The sequence below is a fragment of the Ascaphus truei genome, chromosome 2 (genome assembly GCF_040206685.1).
Source record: "Ascaphus truei isolate aAscTru1 chromosome 2, aAscTru1.hap1, whole genome shotgun sequence".
Classification (NCBI taxonomy): Eukaryota; Metazoa; Chordata; class Amphibia; order Anura; family Ascaphidae; genus Ascaphus; species Ascaphus truei.
The window spans coordinates 485,301,566-485,314,042 of NC_134484.1; the positions used below are offsets into that span (position 1 = coordinate 485,301,566).

The following is a 12,477-nucleotide window of genomic DNA, read 5'->3' on the forward strand; positions in this document are numbered from 1 at the left end:
CGAGCAATGCCACTGTCTGGCTCTGACAGGATCAGGTGAGTTCTCCTCTTGTGAAGGATAAAATATGGAGATCATATCTCTATGCTTTATAGAAACCACTCGTCTCCATATTTATCTGTTTGCTGTGCTTTTTTACTAATACTGTTTTCTATCCGAGGTGACTGTGGAATTCCGCTGGCACAGACTCTCGCCCACGCAATAAGGAAGTAGCAAAGTGACCTAAAGCCGACTGATTACAGAGAAAACGAAACATAACTTCAGAAAGCAAGGACACACGGCATTTCTGTGAAACTTGCATCAGCCGACAAGACCCCCGCCCCCATCGTGATTGGCTAGTGTTAGCCTACTTTGATATAAATAGATTGTAATCCAAAAACTCGGCAGTCTTGTCTTGACTACTTGTCTGAGGAAACTAATACGTGACTCTGTGTCATTATTGGGATCCGGGGTGCACCCAGGCCTAAGATACATAATTCGGATGCCCACATCTGAGCAGTAGATACCCTCGATTGAAGGGACCTTAACACTCTGATGGGCGGTGAGGGTCGGAGACGGAAGAACTAGGGGACGATAGTGGACCCCCCCCCCCCCCACGGGGACGCTGAAGTGGGCAGCACCCTCCTTACCCAGGGCTACGGAGTTAAAGCAAGGAGCGATCTCAGATCATCTGCACGTTAGGAGAGCCTCGGTGACACCTCCCCCAAACCCCTCCCCCCCCAATTCCTCACCTTATTGTCATTCCCTTCCCATGTCTGTTTAGATGTTGTATGTCCATAATTGTTTTTTTTACGGTACTTATTATATGAATGTATGCTATATACTTAAAACCCAATAAAATGAAAGTTAAAAAAAAAAACGCATGTTGCACAGGTTGCATTTCTCCGCCATTGGAGTCCATGGCAGAAACACAATTTAAACAATTCACCATAATCCGTTTGGTTGATCGGAGAGGGTCGGGAATTGCCATGCAATCATGCCAGAGCGGTGACTGCAGGGTGGCCAAGTCCCAGCCCTCTAGTTCTTACCGAACCGGAGATATGGGTTCCTAGTTTATGCAGTTTTTCACTTTGTTTTCACCGCCTCGCGGCTTTCCTCCGCCATTGTGGTCAATCGCGTGGCCCTCATCGTGGGTGCGACGCTTTCCCGTGGCCATTGACCATCGGACCCTGTTGGGGTCGAGTAAGGGGTTTCCCCTGAGCTAGCAGCAAAAAGAATTAGACCACTACATGCCCTAGGACCGGAGTTACAATTTTAATAGGTTTGAACTTGGCCGTGACCAAGTTCCCACGACACTTTAGTGATCAAATGCTCTTTCATTGAAATTGTATCCGCTTTCGGAGTTTGCAGTTTCGCTGGCAGCCAACTCGTCCTTGGAGAGCGGAATCGAGGAATCCCCATTGAAAGACATTACGGCAGGCCTGCACAACTTGTAAAGCGAGAAAGGCCAAACTGCTCCAAGTAAAAAAAATTTGGGCCGCACGGGTAAAATCATCACCATCATCATCATATCTCCCCCAGAACCCCTCACTATCAACCTTTGCGATACTCCCCATCTCTCCCTCATACCCCCATCTCTCCCCCTCCCCCACACACATAATACTCCCCCTCCACATCAAACACACGATACCCCCCTGCACACCACACACCCCCTGCACCTCACTTCCTTCTCCCCCCTGCACCTCACATCACTCTCCCCCCTTGCACCTCACATCACTCTCCCCCCTTGCACCTCCAATCACCCTCCAAGGAACCTCCCCTGCACCTCCAATCACCCCCCTTCACTTCAAATCACATCATCTCGCCCCTCCCCCCCTTCCCTTCCTTACCTTGCGGTGGAGGAGGCAGGAGTGCACGCACGCAGGAGTGCACTTGCTAGAGCAAGCAGCAGGCTGGAAGTGCCTCAATACTAGAGCGCGCTGCTACCCTGCGAGGGGGAGAGAGGGCTCGCGGGGTGGGGGAGAGCAGGCTTGCGTGGGAGGGTGACAGCGGGCTCACGGGGGGGCGGGAGAGCAGACTCGGGAGGGGAAGAGCAGAAAGCCGCCGCGGGCCGCACAGTGAGTGCAGGCGGGCCGCGTGTTGTGCAGGGCTGCATTACGCCATTCATTTCAATAGAGAAGTTCCGCTCCTCCTCTCGGGCGCCAGCTGCTGGTCTTCTCAGGTATTGGGCCCAAAACGGTGAAATCTCCATAGATTCCTATGGAGCTTCAATGGCGACCTATGGAACCGGTTGCAAATGGAGGGTGAAAAGGCGGGAATAGGAACAAAGGGTCATAAATACACAACCACCATTAACCCTTTCCCTCCTCACCTGATCCCAGTGTATGTGTTTGGTGCATACGCTGTAGGGGTACAAACAAAGATAATTAGGACAATACATACAACCAGAAAAGAGAACACATTTTGCATTGAGGCAGGGTAATAAAAACACATGTAATCACTGTTACATTTAACCCCTCGCCTCTCACACGGTGGTGGGGCATGGCCAACTGGGGTGTAACCCCTTTATTACCGGGCCAACCCCCTCCCTGCATGAATTTGTTGGTTTCTGAAGAGATGACCCTTAACACTGAATTGTTTCCCAAACTGAACAAGCAAATGGTTTCTCCCATGTAAATACTTGGGTGTGACAGGAGGTCACACTTTGTACTGAATTGTTTCCAACACCCTGAACTAAGGTTATACAATAACAAAAATACTTTTCACCCATATTCAGCAATATATTAACACCCAATAGAAAGCAAAAAAGCAAAAATCCTCAAAATGTTCAAGGTCATTTATTGTGACACATTTCTTATACAAATGCATTTCATTCTTAATTAAATGTAAAAAAGCAAATACATTTTAGTATATTTTCAGAATAACAAATGTTTCCATAAAAATGTAACCTTAACTACAGCTACACTAAAGCCCCTTTCTTCACCATGTTATTTTTATTTATTTATAAAAATGTTTTACCAGGAAGTAATACATTGAGAGTTACCTCTCGTTTTCACATATGTCCTGGGCATAGAGTTAAGATGACAAATAATACATGGTTACATAAGTGAACAGGGTATACATTATATTCAAGACATTGCATGCACAGTTAAAGATAATATATATTATAGGCGTATGTAACAGTTACAGACCAGATTAAAATGTGAGACAGCCTTAGTTTCGAAAGAACTTAAACTGGTGGTGGATGCGACTGAGAATGTTGAGAAATTTGACATTAAGGGGGTCTAACGTAAACAGCACTGAAATCTCAGCAGCCATTTTGGCAGACTATCCTTGTCGGCCATTTTTGTCTTGTTTGCTATAAGTTTTGTATGTCATTCAGTCTGTATTTGTCTTCCATGTGTTATGTGCTGATTTCTGTGAAACTTGTCTGTGTGAACGTGAGAAAGCAGAGTGGTTGTTGGGCTCTCAGTAGATTGTTTGTATCCTTTGTCAGCTGCAAATGATGAGGTGATGAGGAAGGAGTATGTGGGAGTGTGGGGTGGTAGAGAAAAGTCCAGGCAATAATGAGAAACCTTGGTAGAATTAGCTAGAGTCTGAGATAAGCACAGTTTCTCACATTGTAACTCTGAAACAAAGTATCAATAATAATGTGGAGGAAAGGTTACTGAAGCTGATGTAATCCTTTTTGCTGATTTACATATATTCATTTTGTTTCTTTATTATACAATTACGTTATTTTTATGACGCACAAGCGACTTCATAAAGGGGCGTATGTTTTAGTTTTTAGGGTATAAATATATGTCACACCATATTAACTGTTAGAGAGCTTTTCTATAGAAGCTTTCTCCTGTGTACACTGAATAAACTCATTTGATAACTACATTTTTTTGTTGTAACATTTTAACACAAGAGGTTGTTCCAGTTTTGGGGTGCACGGTAAGAAAGTTTATAATTACCCCCTCGACCCCCCCTTCTCCTGTACACATTAATAGGGCATGGGGAGGCGAGGGTTAATGGGCATGGGAAAGGATGTGGTAAAGAGGCACGGGTGAGAGCCGAGAGAAATACGGGGGAGGAGAGAAAGGGGTTGAGTCATGGTGGAAGGGGTAAGAGACATGGCAGAGGGGAAGTTATTAATATGGAGGGGTGAGATTACCAGCAGGAGGATTCCTTATAGCTGCAGCATGTGAAAGTCAAGGAGTTCCCAGACCCGCTCCCACGCCACTGTCTCTACCAGACCCACACTCAGTCCCCATCCCCACGCCTCTCTGCCAGACCCACACCCACTCTGCAGCTGCTGATAGGAATGCCATGGTAAGAAGTAATGGCAAGTATTGCGTTACCGTCCATTTTTATTACTGCAGTATTACTATGCTACTGGTATATTGCCCAACCCTACTTTGAACAATCACATATTTTATCTCATGCATGAATCCTCATGTGTGTAATGAGGCTGATCCTCTGTGAAAAGCTTTCCCCCCACTATGTACATGGAAATGGTTTCTCCCGTGTATGAATTCTGTGGTGGGTGAGGAGGTGGCTTATTTGAGAAAAGCTTTGCCCACACTCTGTACATGTGAATGGTTTCTCCCCTGTAAGTATCCTCTGGTGTAAGAGGAGGTTGTTCTTAACCCTCTGCGGTCCAATTAATTTTCACTAAGCGCGCCAGCAAGTCTAATTTATTTTCCAGAAAAAAACACATACAGCTTTTTTTTTACTGCGCGCACGCACACACTCACTGCGCGCGCGCTCTCACAGTGCACTCTTACTGCTCGCACGCTCTTAATGCTCTAAAGATCTTATCTTTGCGCGCGCGCGCAATCTTTCTGCATACCTCCGATATCAGCTGCTTTTGTCTGCTGGAGCTGGGTGCAGGGCTGGGGGGTGGAGGAGGGGAGGGATCAGTGCAGCTGCTCGGAGAAGGGGAATGCAGGGGACTCACAGCACACACACACCACACACACTGCCCCCCTACACCCTACCCCAGATGTCAGCTGCTTTGTCTGCCTGTGCGGTTCGGTGCAGGATTCGGGGGGGGAGGGAGGAGAGGAATCAGTGCGGCTGCTGGGAGAAGGGGACTCACAGCACACACAGCCAGCCCCTCCCCCCCACCTCTGATGTCAGTGCTGGGAGAAAAGGAATGCAGGGGACTCACAGCACACACACAGCCCCCCCCCCCCGATGTCAGCTGCTTTGTCTGCCTGTGGGAATTGGTATGGGGCTGGGGGGGTGGGGTGGATCGGTGCAGGGCTGGGGGGGTGATCGGTGCAGGACTGGGGGGGGGGCGGGGGAGGAGGGATCAGTGCGGCTGCTGAAGGGGAATGCAGGAGACTCACAGCACACGCACACACGCACAGCCCCCCCCTACCTCCGCTGTCAGCTGCTTTGTCTGCCTGTGGGGATTGGTGCGGGGCTGTGGGGCGGATAGGTGCAGGGCTGGGGGGGGGGCGGTGGGAGGAATCAGTGTGGCTGCTGAGAGAAGTGCAATGCAGGGGACTTGTGCTGCAGCCGGCGCCTCGCTCCACACCTTCCTCCCTCCTCCTCCTGATCCGACATTGGACCGCAAGTGGCAAAATATTTTGGTGGATATATTCCGACATTAGACTGGAAAGGGTTAATACAGAATGGTTTCCCACACTCTGTAGATGTGAATCATTTCTCTCCTGTATGAATCCTCTCGTGTCTGAGGAGTTTTCTCTTAATACTGAATTGTTTCCCACACTCTGTACATGTGAATGGTTTTTCTCCTGTATGAGTCCTCTGGTGTATGAGGAGACTGCTCCTAACTGTGAATTGTTTCCCACACTCTGTACATGTGAATGGTTTCTCCCCTGTATGAATCCGCTCATGATTGCGGAGATCTCTCTTCTGAGAAAAGCTTTTACTACACACTGCACATGTGAATGGTTTCTCTCCTGTATGAATCCTCTGGTGTCTGAGGAGACGGCTCTTAATTGTGAATTGTTTCCCACACTCTGTACATGTGAATGGTTTCTCCCCTGTATGAATCCGCTCATGGATGAGGAGCCCCGCCTTTAAAGAAAAGCTTTTACTACACACTGTACATGTGAATGGTTTCTCCCCTGTATGAGTCATCTGGTGACGAAGGAAGTGGGTCTTAGTATTGAATTGTTTCCCACACTCTGCACATGTGAATGGTTTCTCTCCTGTATGAATCCTCTGGTGTCTGAGGAGACGGCTCTTAATTGTGAATTGTTTCCCACACTCTGTACATGTGAATGGTTTCTCCCCTGTATGAATCCGCTCATGGATGAGGAGCCCCGCCTTTAAAGAAAAGCTTTTACTACACACTGTACATGTGAATGGTTTCTCCCCTGTATGAGTCATCTGGTGATCAAGGAAGTGGGTCTTAGTATTGAATTGTTTCCCACACTCTGCACATGTGAATGGTTTCTCTCCTGTATGAATCCTCTGGTGTCTGAGGAGACAGCTCTTAATTGTGAATTGTTTCCCACACTCTGTACATGTGAATGGTTTCTCCCCTGTATGAATCTGCTCATGATTGCGGAGATTTCTCTTTTGAGAAAAGCTTTTACTACACACTGCACATGTGAATGGTTTCTCTCCTGTATGAATCCTCTGGTGTCTGAGGAGACAGTTCTTAATTGTGAATTGTTTCCCACACTCTGTACATGTGAATGGTTTTTCTCCTGTATGAGTCATCTGGTGACTGAGGAGGCTTTTCTTAGTACTGAATTGTTTCCCACATTCTGTACATGTGAATGGTTTTTCTCCTGTATGAGTCATCTGGTGACTGAGGAGGCTTTTCTTAGTACTGAATTGTTTCCCACATTCTGTACATGTGAATGGTTTCTCCCCTGTATGAATCCACTCATGGATGAGGAGATCTGTCTTTATAGAAAAGCTTTTACCACACTCTGTACATGTGAATGGTTTCTCCCCTGTATGAACCCTCTGATGATTGCGGAGGGTCCACTTAGTACTTAACTGTTTCCCACACACTGTACAAGAAAAAGGAGTCACTGATGTCTGAATCATCTGGTGTGAAAGAAGTTTCCCCTTCAGTGAGAAACTGCTCCCACCATCTGTACATATAAAGGGTTGCTCCCAAGCGGGGTCACAAAGGTGTGCGAGCAGGTCCCTGTCCAGTGAGAAGCTTTTGCCACACTGACAACAGAGAAAAGGCTGAGCACCACGGCTGCTTCGTAAATCTCTCGCATACCTTTTGCTGGACCCATATTTAGAGTCCGGCTCTGCTGTGTGCTGTACAAGCTCCGTAAATTCACCATCATGTGGCACTGGTTCCTTGTATGTGTCCAAAATGTGGCAGGAATCATTGTTTTTTGGCACTTCTGGGCGAGTAGTCAGACAGCTTCTGGATGCATCAGGGCTCAAGTTCTGTTCCTCATTCAGGCCGTTCTCTAACAGAAGTAAACAAAAAAAGACAGAACAAATGTTTTCAATCTGTAAATCAAATTACTGAACGCAAATTACAAATCCAAAACACTGAAGAATTTATTTCACCAATACTTAATTAACAAAATATTCTCTTCACCCAGGGTTTTAAAATTGTGGCACATTTTGGCACATGGACATCCAGTGACCCCTAATGACTGTGGTGGTTCCCGGAGGCCTGAAATATATTTGTAGCAGCTCTAACTGTGAAATCATTGATACATATATAACTTGTATTTATTACTGTATTCATTATTTAAGGATACATGTACATCCTCCAAATAATTAACATAGAAAATGTCCATGAGAAGTAAAGTTATGGAACTCGTGGTCTATCATATTAGTGCGTTAATAATATCAACTAAACCAGACAGCAACCTATAGTGTAAAGATACTGTAGATGCCCATGTATGTATGTCTTTATTTATATAAGGCCCACAGTGTACTCAGCGCTTTACAGCAGAAACAATACAGTACAGGGAATTATAATACAATAAGTGCAACAAACGAAATTAGACAATAGGAACGAAAATCCCTGCCCTGGAGAGTTTACAATCTAAGTGATGCAGTGACTACACTGCCCATGTAATCTTCTGCCATAAGACCCACAAACTAAACTGCTCCATTTTGTGTAATATTTTGTCAGTCAAAAATACTATTCATATAATTTCCCAAGCACGTGGCCTTGGTGTAATATTTGACTCCTCTCTTTCCTTCTTCTCCCACATTCAAAACAAAAAAAAAAAAGGAGCACAGCAGAAAAGAAGAACTGGAGGCAAAAGTAGAAAAAATAAAAGGGTTATTGAGACACAGCCTAAGTTAAAAGAGAAACCTCGGGGCGTGGCTTGGACGCAGAGTGAGCAAGTCGCAAGGAAGGCTAGCTCCGTCTAAGCAGAGAGAATAAAGCACATAACTCCAGCCAAAGTCAGTCAAAACCACCCAGGGACGGCTCATAACGTTCCCTGAAGCTAAACCACCACCCGCTGGCACCCAGATCGGGAGGCTCACGAAGAATCGGGACCCCAAGTACACCCGCAGATACTGGAAGCGCGGGCCTCCCTTACACACCCCAGCCGAGGGCACAAGATGGCCGCCGCATGTGCCTGAACCAGAGCTTACCCAAAGGCTAAAGCGGAGCACCGAGTGGCGGAGGAAGAGACACAAACCGGTGCCGAAGAGGCGAGGACCGCGGCTCACCGAGGTAGAGGTACACGGGGGTGACACAGATCAGGACGGATCAGGGGGGGCCTCGCTGCCAGGAGAAGGCGGGAAACGACCATCTTGGAGTCAGAGCCCTCCTGCAGTGGCGCTAAGCCGGGGGTGACGGCCGTTAACCCCTTACCCCCCATCCCTGTTGTAACAGAGAAAGTGGGAGCGGAGAGGAGAGGGGGGAGCTCCGGGGAGGTGGAGAGGAACCATGCGTTCCAGCCTGAAACGCAGCAGTGTCCCAGCCGGATCCAAAATGGCCGCCGCTGACCTGAATTAAAGGTACAAGCACACACAAATAAACTCAGAGGCTGAAAAGTGGAAAACAGCCTAGTAAAAACTACTCAAACACACCCTCTCCCCAATCCGACTCAACCCCAATACATACCCACCTACCTACCTAGGAGAAAGTCAATCCCCCAAGCTTCGCACAGAGGAAAAGACGAACAACAAACATAGAGCGGAGTGAATGCGCACCCGCGCCCCCCCCCCCTTCCCTTCCCCCCCTCCACCCAAGGAGGCGAAACAGAGAACCAAGCAACTAGTCCCATGGACTAACTGAATGCCCAAGTGTGGGGGTGCACATGTGAGATAGCTGCGAGCCTAGAAAAACAGACAAGAATCTCCCTCAGCTCCCCATATCCAAGATAAACCAGCAACCAATATAGAAAAGGAAGACCCGGACCTGATTGCTCTCTACACCCCATAGTTGAACACAGACGGCATGGCCCCCCCTAAAAAGATAGGGAAGCCAGAATCTTCCACGTTCTTCTCCAGAAGAAACGTGGCGCCCACGCCAACTGGCAAAGAGAAAGCCGCACAAGCCCAAGATCGCTCAGACTCGGACTCAGGGTCAGAAGCAGATAGGCACCCAGATATCAGGAAAGAACTAAAAACCTGGGTTAAAGAAATTAAACAGGCGTTTCACGAGGAGTTACAAACCGCAATGAAGAGCCTACACACCAAGATTGTAGAGGTAGAGGAGCGGACGACAGGACTGGAGGAGGCCATGGAGACAGTTACCGAAGGACAAGCGGCGACAGATGAGGACATAACCCAAATGAAGAAACAGATCTCCCGCCTTCAAGACGCCCAGGAAGAGGCAGAGAACAGGTCGCGAAGGAACAATCTTAGAATTCGCAACATCCCGGAGACAGTCCTTAACGAGGAAATCAAGCCATACCTAAACAGACTTTTTAGGAGCATACTCCCAGAAATCGCCGAAGCAAAGCTGGAACTCGACCGAGCCCATAGAATCTACAGGCCGAGAGAATTTGAAAACAGAGGGCCCAGAGACGTAATCACAAGGTTCCATTACTTCTCTACCAAAGAGGAAATCTATACCAAAGTCAGAAACCTAGATAGAATCTCCTTTGAGGACACGGAACTGCAAATTTTCCCGGACCTCTCGCCAATAACCATGGCCAAAAGGCGAGAACTCAAGAAAATCACAGGCTACCTGAGAAGCAGAGACGTCAGGTATAGATGGGGCTTTCCCTTCCGTCTCCAAGCCACCAACAAAGGCAAACAGGCCACCCTACGAACCCCAGAGGAAGGCCCAGAATTCATCGCAGCGCTAGGACTGGAGATCCCGGAAGAACTACGAAGGGATACAGGGAAAACTTTTCCACGACCAAGGCGTGAAAGGTGGTCCAGGGTGACAACTAACCCAGGATAACCCATCAAGCCCCAAGAGCTGAGGCTCATCAACCAGAACACGACAAAACTACGAGAGTACAAGAGAGACATTCCTACCTCAACTGTAACCCCCAGCCCCGAAACTGCATGCTGTTCCAAATACAAAGACACGAACTAACGGGAGCGGGAGGAGGGAGGGAAAAAGGTTTTATAGAAGGGAAGGGAAAAGGGAAAGAAAAAGGAAAAAACACAGTACAACTAGATAACTGAGAGCACAAGGTTTAAGCCATTATTAAGCCTCTATAGATTTGATCTAGCTCAGATAGTTGAAGGAAAAGGGAGAGAAAGGAATTTCTACTCTTTTTTTTTTTTTTTGTTCTATTTACTGTGTTTAAAACTGTTTAACACGTTTGACCCAGAAGTTTGATTGTTGTATTTCCCCCCCACCACATCTGTGTTTTAGTTCCAGTCAGCCATAGCAGAAAAGAAGGTTGTTCAACGACACGACTAGTCGCCGGAATTCCAAGCGGAGCTGACTACAGTTTACAGACTACAAACCATACTCTCCAGACTGCAAGTACCACATTGCACCCCACACACACCTACCCCCTCTTTTCTTGACCCTGCATGTCCCAGATACCCCAAACGCAGAGTCAAAGGCCCAAAGCACCAGAGGGCACAACCCCATTCCACGTTAAAATTCCCCAAGGTTATTTTTGTTCCCCCCCAATGCTCTCCCCAGTTCATCCACACTGGAGTACATCTAAATGCACACAACTTGGCACAACCAAAACAATAGCTGAGATACGGTCCCGCAATCCGAAAAAACCCCACAGGACACCCCCTAACAACAAGCTCCTCCTAGCAAACACCCGAGCACGAAATTTTAAACCAACATATGGCTAAAGTACTAAAAATAACAACGCAGAATGTCAGAGGGCTGAACTCTCCCATGAAAAGGAGACTATTGTTCAGAGACCTCAAAAACAGACAAAGCGACATACACATGATTCAAGAAACACACCTGAACAGAGCAGACACGATTAGGTTAAAAGACAAAAATTATAACCAAATTTACCACTCACCAGCAACAGACAAAAAAGCGGGAGTAGCCATCCTGATTAGAACTAGTATCCCCTTTGTAGTAGAAAAAATAAAGAGGGACAAGACCGGGCGACTGTTAATTGTATCCGGTAAATTAGGCGCGACAGAACTAACACTTGTTAGCCTATATGCCCCCAACACAGATCAAGAGAGCTATATTAATGAGGCTTTCGAGACGATAAGCCAATATAAGAAGGGTTACTTAATAATTGGAGGGGATCTTAACACCGTTATAGACTGCAATAAAGATCAGGCGAAACACAAGGGCAAAGAGCAAAACTGGAGACGGAACAGCTCAACCGCTCTAAAACAAAGCATAAGACTGGGTGGGCTAGTCGACGCATGGAGGCTAATGAACCCCATAACCAAAGGGTTTACTTTCTACTCACCCCCGCATAAACAATACACTCGCATTGATTATATATTTGTATCTAGTGAACTGACGGAGCGGATAACAAAGGCAGAAATAGATAATATAACATGGTCAGACCACGCCCCAGTTACACTAATCATAAGAGACCTACACCAAAGACCGACGGGCACACCACAATGGCGAATGAACGATCTACTGCTCAGATTACCGGACACTAAAAAAGCTATAGAAAAGGCTATACAGGACTATTTCGCAATAAATGACAACGGGCAAATCAGCGACTGTACACTATGGGCGGCGCATAAAGCTACGCTCAGAGGCAAGATAATTAGTATTGCCTCCCATAGGAAAAAGGAGAGAAACAAAAAGATAAATAAACTAAACAATAGTATTAGAGAAAACGAGGAGACCTACCAACAAAGCCCAACGGACAAAGTTAGAGCAGCGATAGATAAGGATAGATTGGAACTTAAAAATATATTGATTGAAGATACTGAAAAAGCAATGAGGTGGACAAACCAGATCTTTTATGAAAAAAGCAATAAGGCAGACAGGCAATTGGCGGCAAAACTCCGCAATAAAACAGCAAACCTCAATATATATAGCATAAAAACCAAACAAGATAGCCTAACACTCAATCCGGTTGAAATCAATAAAGAGTTTGTCCAGTACTATAGTAACTTATACAACTTGACAAACCCCAACAAAGCTAATAAGAGGCTTGAAGCAAAGTTAGACGAATATATAAAAAACACAAAATTGTCCAAACTAGACGAGTC

At 46.6% G+C, this 12,477-nt stretch overlaps 1 protein-coding gene across 1 annotated transcript in view; it reads right to left on the minus strand.

Annotated features, from left to right (window-relative positions):
- Nucleotides 1-2,758: 2,758 nt before the first annotated feature.
- Nucleotides 2,759-12,477, minus strand: part of LOC142488055 (uncharacterized) — a 54,307-nt gene continuing 44,588 nt past the window's right edge. Inside the window, exon 5 of the mRNA XM_075588423.1 lies at nt 2,759-7,343. Within this exon, the coding sequence (XP_075444538.1) occupies nt 5,593-7,343 (1,751 nt within the window). The 3' untranslated portion in view covers nt 2,759-5,592. The remainder of the gene's footprint in view (nt 7,344-12,477) is intronic.